Consider the following 12,545-nt stretch of genomic DNA (forward strand, 5'->3'; position numbering starts at 1 on the left):
AAGTGTAAAGAATACTCCCTACATTGATAGTTAGTGGGAAGAATGCCCCCTACATTGGTGGTCAGTGGGAAGAATACCTTTTTCACTCCTGGTCAGTATGAAGAATGTACCTTACATTGGTGGTCAGTGGGAAGAATACCCCTTATGTTGATTGTCTTTGGGAAGAATGCTTCTTACACTGGTGGTCAGTGTGAAGAATACTCCCTACATTGGTGGTTAGTAGGAAGAATGCCCCCTTACATTGGTGGTCAGTGGGAAAAATGTCCCTTACAATGGTCGTCAGTGAGAAGAATATCTCTTACATTGGGGTCAGTGGGAAGAGTACCTCTTACATTGGTGGTCAGTGAGAAGAATGCTCCATACATTGATGATCAGTGGGAAGAAAACCCCTTACCTGGTGGTCAGTGAAAGAAATACTTCTTACGCTGGGGGTATGTGGGAAGACTACTACTTACATTGATGGTTATTGGGAAGAATGTCCCTTACATTGGTCATCAATGGGAAGAATGCCTTACAATGGTGGCCATTGGGAAGAATACCCCCTAAATTGGTAGCCAGTAGGAAGAATGCCCCTAAATTGTTGGTCAGGGGGAAGAATACCCCCACTACATTGGTGGTCAGGGGGAAGAATACCCCCACTACATTGGTGGTCAGTGGGAAAAATATGCATTACATTCATTGTCAGTCTGAAGAATGTGCCTTACATTACTGGTCAGTGGGAAGAATACCCTGTGATAATTGTGCGCACAGATATGGACAATGACAACCATAATTTGGATCATACTCTGCAAATGTCATTCTCACTCCAAATCAGTCTTCCCCCTCCCTTTTTTTTTGAATGGCATGTGGTGTGTGTGTATGCTGGGGTCACAAGGGCATCGGGCACAGCTAGATACGCTTCATGGTTGTAAACCCAATTAGCTGGTTCCATGATGTCTGTCAGACCCTTGCCTTGGCCTGGTCGTAAAGCTATAAACTAGTCAGTCACCGGACATGAAAGCATTCCAGAGTGGCAGTAAAACAGACATCCCACTTGAAACCACTTTTTCAAACAATTTCATAAATCCCGGCAGGAACAAGGTACAATAAAACAAAGCATATATTCAGATAGGTCAGTTTAATACAAGTCATCTGATATCTTACACCCCTAGATAACGTTTACCAGAGAGTAGAAAGCGATATTGTTATCCGTCACAGCCGGATATGTCATATTTGGTGTCTGGACGTTCAGAATATCATTCTGCATATTAACCTGCCAGTGGCTAGACTGCTGCATGCACCTATGGAAGGTTATTGACCATGGTATAAACTTGGGAGGGATTTGGGTCACAGCCTGGGTCTCCGCCTAACCCCCCTCCCCAAATGAGGTGATTGGCCCTTGGCTTCAGTAGACACCCCCTGCTGGGACACTAGAAAAGCTGCCATGCCTGGAGAGAGAGGTATGAAGAGATTCTCCCTTTTAACATCAGGAACCAACTTCGGGAGAAAGGGTACCCTTTTGTTCAGGACACTTGAATGTTGCTTAAACCAGGACTTCTGCAAGTATTCTACCTTCTTAAACTTCTTTCTGTTATCTCTCTGTTGTGTTATTGCTCTCTCTCTATTTATATATATATATTGGTTACATCTTTTCTGCAAATATTTTTATTGCACCATTTTGACCTTTTTAGTAATAAATCCTATTTTCTGAAAAGTGTTGTACTGTTTCTAAAGCTCTTTAATGCAAACTAAGAATCCCTGTCTCTGAAGAGTGCTACTGTGTGTTTTAAAACCTCTGCATACATCTGTCTGTGGTGACAGTGTGTACACAGACGCTTATTCAAACATCATAATGTTACTGCTAAGATTTGTGAGTTTCCTCCTTCTCTGTAAAAAGGTGGTGGTGGCAGTGTGAAAGGTTAATTGCGTAATTAACCTGACCCAATAACAATCGCTCTCAGGCTGTTTGTGCAGGGTGCAGCTGAGAGTGGCATTGTTACGCAAGTGGCAGAACGGTTTTAGATTGGCTAGTCCTTCGGTCACAAGTTGGTGAGAAGGACTGGGGTCTGACACCGTGCCCGTCACATACCCCTTATGTTGATTGTCTTTGGGAAGAATGCTCCTTACATTGGTGGTCTTTGGTCAGAAAGACCCCCTCCCGCCCCCTTACAGATAGCTAAAAAGATCATTGGTGTCATGCCACTGACTGGAACTATTTAGGCACCATCAACTGGAAAGTCAGTTAGCCACAGCTCAATAAACCCCCAGCAACCTCTGGAGCAGGGGCGGACTGACCATTTGGAAACTCGGGCACTGCCCGAGGGCCCAGGGTCAGTAGGGGGCCCCATGAGCTGCCCCTGGTACCTTTTTCATAGGCTTTTTTGAGTTTGAGCAAGGACACAGAGGCCCCATGATCCCCTATTGCCCGGAAGCCCCATGAGTAGTCAGTCCACCCCTGCTCTGGAGGCACCTTAGGCTTCCTCAGAACCCTGGTTGAAAATGGCTGACCTACGGACTTAAGTCGTGGCCATTGCTGACCTCCTTCCAAAAATCCTACACAGCTTGTTTTGAGGTTTTAATTCTTTGATTACTAACCCAGAAGAAACATGCACGGCAGAGTTCTGATCTATATACTTATTCTCTGCAAGAGACTCAACATACTAAATTGTTTGGATGAGCATGACAGCCAAGAAACTAGGATTTTCAGATGGAGAAATATTCCTGGCAAATATTTCTCTCAATACAGGTTAGAGTGCCACCATCATGATCTCTAGGTCTCTACCTGATTATATCAAACATTCATTTCTGTAGAACAATTGACGTGTAAACATGTCACTCCATGAATCTCTTTTCTGATGCTACTTGGTCAAAGATACAGTATACTGAATATTTTAAAAAACAAAAGTGTATGTATAGCTAAAAAAAAAATGTTAGGTTGTGACTAGAGTAGGGAAGTGTTCAAACTCCAAAAATCTCCCCTGGATATGAAAAAGCAGACTTTCAGGATGCAGCAGAATCTCCTCCTGAACGACTGCCAACCGCTGCTATACCGCCCTCTGAAAAGCAATCTACCTCGACTTGCTTTTCAGAGAGCAGTAAGCATTGGTGCCTGTCTGAAAGAAGCCCGAGGCAGGCCCAGACCTTGTTAACATGTGTCTTTATTTGCAGCACTGATACTACACATAGGCTTAATTAGACTTAAATGGGAACCAATGGGGGAGATTTACTAAAACTATAGAATCTGATGCAGTTGTGCATGGTAGCCAATCAGCTTCTAACTTCAGCTTAGTCAACTAAGCTTTGACAATAAAACCTGGAAGCTGATTGGTTTCTATGCAGAATGCACCACATTCTGCACTCTTTGGTTTTAGTAAATAACCCCCACACTGTTGCTCAAATGGAGGCACTGCTAACAAATACAGGGTGATATAAGTCCAGAGCAAGTCCAGATCACATGTAGAGTTCATCGAACCCTGTTAGCAGTGTCAACATGCCTGGTATCTGATGCAGGCAGAACTCCAGGTCTCCCTGCAGAGAAGCTGAACTCCAGACAGGCTGTCCACTGTTGTGTAACCCTCAGGATGGCCAGAAACAATGATTTATAAAACAGCTACCTAATATCAATTTTAATTGTATATTTAGCTGTTTGCTTTAAAATATCCCTATTTAGATATTGTTGCATCTGTTAGTTACTAAGTTAGGGGTTGAGTTACTAAAGGTAAACAGGGGGCCAGTTTCCTGTTCTTCAGACTTGAGGGGCCAGACTGTGGCCATTGGGAGTTGAAATTGTCCTGGTGTCAGTGGGAGTACACAATGCAACCTTGGTATTAGGGGGAGGAATAGTATTCCATTGCTGGTGTCAGTGGGAGGAATAGTTCCCTATCATTGGTGTCAGGGGCGGACTGACCATTTGGAAACTCGGGCACTGCTCGAGGGCCCAGGGTCAGTAGGGGGCCCCATGAGATGCCCCTGGTACCTTTCTCATAGGCTTTTTCGAGTTTGGGCAAGGACACAGGGGCCCCATAATCCCCTATTGCCCGGGGGCCCCATGAGTTGTCAGTCCGCCCCTGGTTGTTGTCTTTACCATGTCTAGATGCCTAAATACATTGAGTTGCTGCCATGTGATTAGCAATTTGTATTACCAAGCAATTGAACAGGTATACCTAATAAAGAGGATGGTGAGTGTATATTAGCTTGTTGAATGATGATTCTGCAGCTGAAATCTGAGATTGCATTTTTTAATTTTAGCAAGTGTCCTACAATGCTACATAGAACTATTCCAAACACAAGGTTACAAATCAATTTAAAAAAATCCCTTTAAAGTGGAACTTTAGCCAAAAAATTAAGTCCTGTTAGATCACGTCAGGCTGGCCCCTTTTGCAGGTATAACTATGTAAAAGAATAAAAATAAGCACCCTTTTCTGTGTAAAATCCAGTAATACAGTGGCTCACCCTCATCTGCACATGCTCAGTTGCTCTCTACTTTTCAGCACTGTGCCAAAAATGTAGAAGCTGATCTGCTGACTGCCTAAAGATTTACTGCTGCTCAGGGGCTCTCAGCTTCAGCAAAATGACAGCCTCCAGCAAGAAGAAACGAGAACAATACTGGAGGCAAGTTACAGCACACACTCATTTTGATAGCATAATTATTAATGTGGGATGTATGTTCCTTGCTAAAAAAACATTACTTTTTGTCAGGTTGTTATGGATAAAGTTACACTTTAATATTATATTGCAACTGTTGAATGCAGGAAAACAATTTAAATTATTTTCTTTTTATCCTTTAGATGCCAGCCCTTCACTTAGCTTCCAAAGCACTATGTGAAGCAGTCAGATAAATCAGGTTAATATTTTAGACTCTATAATTGTAGTAAATAAGCCTCAGGTTACCTTCCCAGTTCATCTGATATGACGTACAGGTCTTCCACCTTCTGCTGTTTGAATACAGCCATGCTGGCTCTTCACATCACAGGGACATCATTGGAGAGATCTGCAGAGATCAGAGAAGAGAGTATAGTACACAGAGGAACTGGCTGGTACCACTGTCTCCGCATATGACAAGCAGATTCCAGGGCAGAGGAGTTGGTACCCCGGGACCTGCTGTCTGGCATACAGTGAACTGTGCACACAGTAATGATCTCAGCAGATAAACTGCTCTTACTTTCATATTACCAGCACAGACTTGAATTACATGGTGTCGCTCATCACTGAGCACATATCTCACATGTTTTCTTCTCATCAGTCAAGTTACATCATGCCGCTACGCGTGCAGCTAACTCCACATAAGGCTTATTATGAATGAAGCTGTGCATGTGGAATAATACAGTGTAAAGCCCTATCATCTCTCACGTTATCACAGCTCCCAACTATCCCTTTTTCTTTTTCTACCATTTAGGGTTGACGCCTAAATCTGTATAAACAAATATTTAAATAAAATTTGTTATTAATTACTATGAAGAAAATGAAGAGGTCTAATTTTAAAGGATCCTCTCGGGTCCCCACTTGGCTTGGCCTGTTCCCTGCTCCCTCCTCACTGGCTCTGATGGACAGCAGCAGGAGCCAATGTCTCTGAGCCTAAGAGAAGGGAGAGAGCCTCTGCTCTTGGTCACAGCGCTGGATCAAGATCAGGCTCAGGTAAGTGGAATGGGGGGGGACTCTGGACACTAATTTCTTTTATTAGGTTTTTTTCTCTTCTTTTTTTATGTCAGTTTTGTAAAGTGGTTCCTAAGGCTGAAGGTTTTTTTTTTACCTTAAAGTGATGCTAAAGTCTTAGGTTTTTTTTTCTTTTAAAATAACAAACATGTCATACTTATCTGCTCTGTGCAGTGGTTTTGCTTAGAGCAACCTCCTCTTCTCGGGTCCCCGCCAGCGCTCCTGGCCTCTTTCTCCTGTTGGGTGCCTCCATAGCAAGCATCTTGCTATGAGGGCACCTGAGCAGGTGTGCTCCTGAGCAGTGGCCCTGCGTGTCCATTCACACACAGAGCTGCAGCTTAGCCTCGCCCCCTCCCTCTCCTGATTGGCTCACTGGCTGTGATTGACAGCAGCGGGAGCCAATGGCTCAGTGAGAGTCCCCGGAGAAGCGAGGCTCTCCTGGACATCGCTGGATGGAGAGGCGGATGGAGAAGTGGAGGGGGCACGGGTTGGAGGGAATATTAAGAGCTCAGTTTTAGAAAGATTGAGTTTGAGGAAGCGGAGTGACATCCATGCTGATATATCAGTTAATGAGTTAGTAATGCGAGAGGAGACTGAAGGGATAAAAGAGAGTAGAGAGATTTGCTACATGAACATAGTTACATGAACATAGAGTCCCCACCTGGGACCTTCTCCTCTTTGACCACAAAGGTTGGACATCCTGACCACAAATGTTGAAGTCACTTATCCCAGCAATGTATTCAGTACATATTTATAACACTGTTCAAAATTGTCCTGAACAAAGTAGTTTGTGTTAAAAAGGAATCCTGTCTAACCAAACAATGGCACAATACATGTTGTAGTTTGACCATACAATCTGTATACCATCCACTTTAGATTTACCAAAACTATGAAAAATATCCAATCATTTTGTATCCAATAATATAGGCCCTATCACTACATAACTGGTGGCAGATCTAAAAGAGATTGTACAGTCAAATTGTAATGTGTGGTGACCTTTAAAATGACCATACATATTACAAAGTTTGGCCAGTTCCCCATGAACCAGATACAATTTACTTAGTGGGTGGCCCTGTCTTTGGGGTGCCGTTAATAAAAATGGCACACAAACACGCCATATGTATTTTGCTGCAATTTGAAATTGCAGGCAGAATCTGGGCGATTCAGCCAGTGATGCAAAATTGCCAAGTGTGAATGCAGCATAAACAGGCGCCTCCTGTACAATGGCGTCATAAATAATGATGTGCTCTATGACATATTCATGCTTTGTAACTAAAGGTCAACAAAATATTCATCATTTTTATTATCTATACAAGTCAGCATTTCCATCTGAAACTGGCATTCAACACGCAAGAAGTATTTCCCTTTAGCTTGGATATGTACAATAGTGAAAGTCCATCCCTGATATATCTACAGATAAAGGGACTATTCCGTTGACGCCCAGTGTTGCACTGCAATGACTAATACAAATATCTATGTTTGTAAAAGGATTTCTATCTAACCCTAGAATGCATACGTCAGACCATACACAACTTCCATCTAACAGGTGAAAACTAATAAAACCTAGTTTTTGACTGAAATGTGGAAAGTTTGGAACCTCTTATAAGATATCACTGTTGTTTGTGTCCCCACTGAGAAGATTCCCCCCAAGAAGATTCCCCCCCACTTCCTTTGTGGTCACTGGGACAGAAAGTCAAGAAAATCTTCTCTTACCAGGAAAAAAGATGTGATAAAAATATAACCCTTACCCTCTTTAAAGCTAAAAAAAAAAAGGTTTGGCTAGATTTCCAGTTTATACAATACCAAAAATAGGCCTGGAACACTATACACAGTGTCACCAGCATTCCAGAAAAACAACTGAAATTAAGTTCTGAGACGTTCCTTTAGATATGACATAATGGTTTGCACACACATTGTTCAATGATCTCATGTTTCTTTCTCAAACTACCACTTGTGAACCCTTGATTTAGTTTTCAGGCTTTGGGGAACCCCTGCCAAAACTAATTTATCACATGGACCAGTGGGGAAAAATGCCCTTACATTGGTGGCCAGTGAAAGAATGCACCCCCTCCCCCATTTTCCTTACAGTGATGGTCAAATTGCCACCCTTATAGACAGCTAAAAAGATAATTGGTGTCATGTATTGATCCCAGAACTTTGCAGGTACCATCAAGTCGAAGGTCAATAATCAGCCACAGCTCAAAGAACCCCTATCAACCTCTGGAGGAACCCTGTACCCCCCAGTTGATCTTGGACCCTTCTGCATATTTACAATCTTCAGAAACAATCAACTGGCCAGATTAGAAATCCTAATTATCACATAATGATAGAATGACAACATCCTTGGGAAATATATATCTCTTCTGATATCTGAGATGTTCAACTTACACTCACCGGCCACTTTATTAGGTACACCTTGCTAGTCCAGAGTTGGACCCCCTTTTACATTCAGAACTGCCTTAATTCTTTGTGACAGAGATTCAACAAGGTGTTAGAAACATTCCTCAGAGATTTTTGTCCGTATTGACATGAGCTACTTTTGCCTTTTCTATCATCTTGAACCAGTCTGCCCATTCTCCACTGACCTCTGACATCAATAAGGCATTTTCGTCCACACAACTGCCACTCACTGGATATTTTCTCTTTTTCGGTCCATTCTCTGTAAACCCTAGAGATGGTTATGCATGAAAATCCCAGTGGATCAGCAGTTATTGAAATTCTTAGACCAGCCCGTCTGGCACCAACAACCATGCCATGTTTAAAGTAATTTAAATTAACTTTCTTCCCCATTCCGATGTTCGGTTTGAGCTTCAGCAAGTCTAGATACCTAAATGCATTGGGTTGCTGCCATTTGATTGGCGATTAGCACTTTGTGTTACCAAGCAATTGAACAGGTGAACCTAATAAAGTGGGTGGTGAGTGTATATACTCTTTTTATGGATGGCATATCTGCAGCCTGAAAACCCTCTCCTCCTGTGTGGTCTTTAGTATGATATCACAAATGCACTCATGAGTGCTCTGTTACATTGGGGGTCATTGGGAAGAATGCTCCTTACTTTGGTGGTCAGTGGGATTAATGTTTCTAACTTTAGTGGTCATTGGGGAGAATGCCCCTTACATTGGGGGTCAGTGGGAAGAATACACCTTGCATTGTTGGTCAATGGAACAATGCTCCTTACATTGGGGGTCTTTGGAAAGAATGCTCCTTACATTGGAGGTCAGTGGAAGAATGCTTCTCACATTGGTGGTCATTGGGAAGAATGACATGTACATTGGAGGTCAGTGGAAGTATGCTCCTCACCTTGGTGATCATTGGGAAGAATGCCCTGTAGATTGGAAATCACTGGAAAGAATGGCCCTTACATTGGAGGTTAATGGAAAGAATGCCCCTTATATTGGAGGTCACTAGAAAGAATGCCCCTTATATTGGAGGTCACTAGAAAGAATGCCCCTTATATTGGAGGTCACTAGAAAGAATGCCCCTTACATTGGAGGTCACTAGAAAGAATGCCCCTTACATTGGAGGTCACTAGAAAGAATGCCCCTTACATTGGAGGTCACTAGAAAGAATGCCCCTTACATTGGAGGTCACTAGAAAGAATGCCCCTTACATTGGAGGTCACTAGAAAGAATGCCCCTTACATTGGAGGTCACTAGAAAGAATGCCCCTTACATTGGAGGTCACTGGAAAGAATGCTCCTTACTTTACACCTCCAGCTATCCCAACCCCCGGTATCCACACCTTGAAGAACAAACCCACAAGGAAAATATCAGTTAAACCCCTTGACATTTTTACCACTACTATTGCATTGTACTAGTTAGGGAAATAAGATTTTTAGTTTAAAATATCTCTTTTTGTAGGTAAATCATGCATTTCTTAATAAAGGTCTATATGTGGAAAAACTACTCATGTTTCTTTACAAACTGTCTCTGATAATGGGATTATGATCATTACAACTCATAGGACGGGTACCGGCATCCACCCCGAGTATGATTAAAGGTGTGAAGAATTGCAGAATTTACCACTTTGCAGTTTGAAGTAGCCAGAGGATAATTTGGGTGGGGAAAGTCATCTGTTATGTGAATACATCAACCAGAACACAACAAAGTCACAGAGCATAAGAGAAGGAACATGAACAAAGATTTCTTCAAACCAATTTCTGCACAGGAACACATAGTGAAGTTCCCCATCAGACTATATCACCTGTAGTGGGGTGTCATGGCTGTGGATCAATGAGTGAGATCTTAGCGTGCAGAAAATTGCTCAATGCAGTAGGAGTGCAGGGAGCTCACTTATTGACAAGTCTGAAATTAATACAGCTCTCCAAAAAAAACAAAAAACATAATAAAAAATGAACTTTAAAATGGAGTAGAAGTGCAGGGAGCGCACTTATTGACAAGCATGAAATTAATACAGCTCTCCAAAAAAAAAAAAAAAATGAACTATGAAATGCAGTAGAAGTGCAGGGAGCTAACCTATTGATATGTCTGAAATAAATACAGCTCTCCAAAAAACAAAACAAAACAAAAAATGAACTATAAAGTGCAGTAGAAGTGCAGGGAGCGCACTTATTGACAAGTCTGAAATTAATACAGCTTTCAAAATAAACAAAAACAAAACAAAAAATGAACTATTATATGCAGAAGTGCAGGGAATGCACTTGTTGACAAGTCTGAAATTAATACAGCTCTCCAAAAAACCCAAAACATAACAAAACAAAAAATGAACTATAAAATGCGGTAGACGTGCAGGGAGCGCACTTATTGACAAGTCTGAAATTAATACAGCTCTCAAAATAAACAAAATCAAAACATAAAATGAACTATTATATGCAGAAGTACAGGGAGCACACTTATTGTCAAGTATGAAATGAATACAGCTCTCCAAAAAACAAAAAAACCCCTGTAAAATATATAGTGTATAATATATATATATATATATATACAGTAAATCTGACAGTAGTATAAGGTTTCTAGTACAGAACCCCCAGTATAGAGATGAGTGTGTCCTTGTGAGCTGGTTGTATCAGATCCCCAGCTCTGCTCTATGAAGATTATCTCATACCTCCCATCATCCACATTACAAATGATCGATCATCCAGCCAGATTATCTGAGTCTGATCCAGACAGGAGGACCTCTCTGGGGGATGACAGCGATCTGGACAGATGTCTCTGACCACACTATTAGTCTTACCTGGGAAAGCTGTCAGGATGGTCCGGGAGAGTTTAGAGAACTTGCAGAGACTCAGTGCTCCCTCCTCCCCCTCCCCCACAAGGGAAACCTTCTATGACTGCAGTCCTATGTGCATTACGACTAGTGAGCTGGAAGATGCAGCCCGGGCGACACCTACCGGTTGTTTAAGGAACTGAATCTCTTGTACCAGTGCCTGTATGAGCAACACTGAATGGGGTTCTTTCAGGTGTGGGTGAGCGCAGGATTCCTTCCTTCCGTGCAGAACACACCATTCCACATTCATATACTGTATGTGACCAATGTTTGCTCAGACTAAAGAGGAGAAGGAAGAACCCAGGCAGTGTGACCCCCTGATTGCAGTGTCAGCCCAGGGAGTACAGTCCTGACTATTGGTGTGGATGATCATAGTGCTATCTATTCCAAACTGACAAAGAACTCAGGAATAATAATGACACTTCTCACAGCTATACTCTGATTTTTTTCACCTAGCAAAACTTTGGGACAAGTCATTGTGAGCAGGGCTACTGTTAGAAACCATACAGCCAACCTGACAGCCCCCCCCCCCAAAAAAAAAAACACAGGTTGATATGTTTCAGTTATGAATGAGCACAGTGAGTGATCAGTACTGATCACTCATTGTGTTCATTTCGGAAAGAAAGGAGCTGTGTGGTAAATGTGACATATTTTTTGGACCCTTCTCCATCATGTGTGCTTGCAGCTTCCAGTGGAAAGGAGAGAAGGGAATCCCGCAGCACTGCGGGGGCACACAGGGGGGCCTGGGCAGCAGGGAGAAATGTATGGTGCACAGGGAGGGTGATGGGTGCAGCAGAGGGGCAATTATTGGAATCGATCCCCTGTATGGCTCTGCAGCAGCTAAAAGCCAGTGGGAGGGAGAAGAGAAGAAGTCAGCTTTCAGCTGCTGCAGAGTAAGCCACACAGGGGATTGGTTCCAGTAATTGTTGCCCCGATCACCCTCCCTGCCCAAATCTGATTCACCCAGCTGTCTGGGCCCCCCTGCTTGCCTGGGCCCTGTACAGGAGGACTGGTGGTACCCCCTTATCCATGACCCTGATTGTGATTATACATGTGTAATGATGAATTTACTGCCAACCTCCGGGATACAAATTCATGATGAGCACATTTTGGCACCCAACAATAATGCCCAGTGCACCCTTAAAGTGTATTTCCACCTTTGAAGTCAAATTTGAGATTTTGTTTATTTTTTATTATTATTATTTTTTGTTATGTGGCCCTATTCACTCAGTATACCTAAAATTGTTTTTAAAAATATCTTACTTTTCTAGTTGTTTCTTTAGAGCAGGATTATACATAGGATGCTATGGGCAGCCTCTGTTGCTTTGAAAAGATGACAATGTGGAGATAAGGGAAAGTTAGGAGGGACAAGACTGAGAGATGGTACATTAAAGAGTAACTCCATTTTTGTTGGAGAAAATAGTTTTTTTCCACTTAACCACTTCAAACCCAGACACTTTTACCCCCTTCCTGTCCAGGCCAATCTTCAGCTTTCAATGCTATCACACTTTGAATGACAATTGTGCGGTCATGCAACACTGTACCTATATGAATTTTTTAGCATTTTTTTGAGACAGATAAAACTTTATTTTGGCAGTATTTATTCACCACTGGGATTTTTTTTTTTTTTTTTGCTATATAAATGAAAAAGTCCAAAAATTTTGAAAAAAAAGTGTTTTTCTTATAA

General features: G+C 42.2%; 1 protein-coding gene across 3 annotated transcripts in view; it reads right to left on the reverse strand.

Moving 5' to 3' along the window:
• DAPK2 (death associated protein kinase 2) overlaps positions 1-10,902 on the reverse strand; it is a 126,528-nt gene extending 115,626 nt beyond the window's left edge. For 2 of the 3 annotated variants that reach the window (XM_089671448.1, XM_089671446.1), the window contains exons 1-2: positions 10,826-10,902; positions 4,870-4,969 (exon numbers count right to left, since the gene is read on the reverse strand). In XM_089671448.1, coding sequence (XP_089527574.1) covers positions 4,870-4,931 — 62 coding nt within the window. In that variant the 5' untranslated portion in view covers positions 4,932-4,969; positions 10,826-10,902. The other variant, XM_089671447.1, reaches the window with a different exon arrangement.
• Between the last annotated feature and the right edge of the window lie 1,643 nt (positions 10,903-12,545).

Source organism: Staurois parvus, unplaced genomic scaffold (genome assembly GCF_062004578.1).
Source record: "Staurois parvus isolate SC_StPar_1 unplaced genomic scaffold, SC_StPar_1.0 ptg000105l, whole genome shotgun sequence".
Lineage (NCBI taxonomy): Eukaryota > Metazoa > Chordata > Amphibia > Anura > Ranidae > Staurois > Staurois parvus.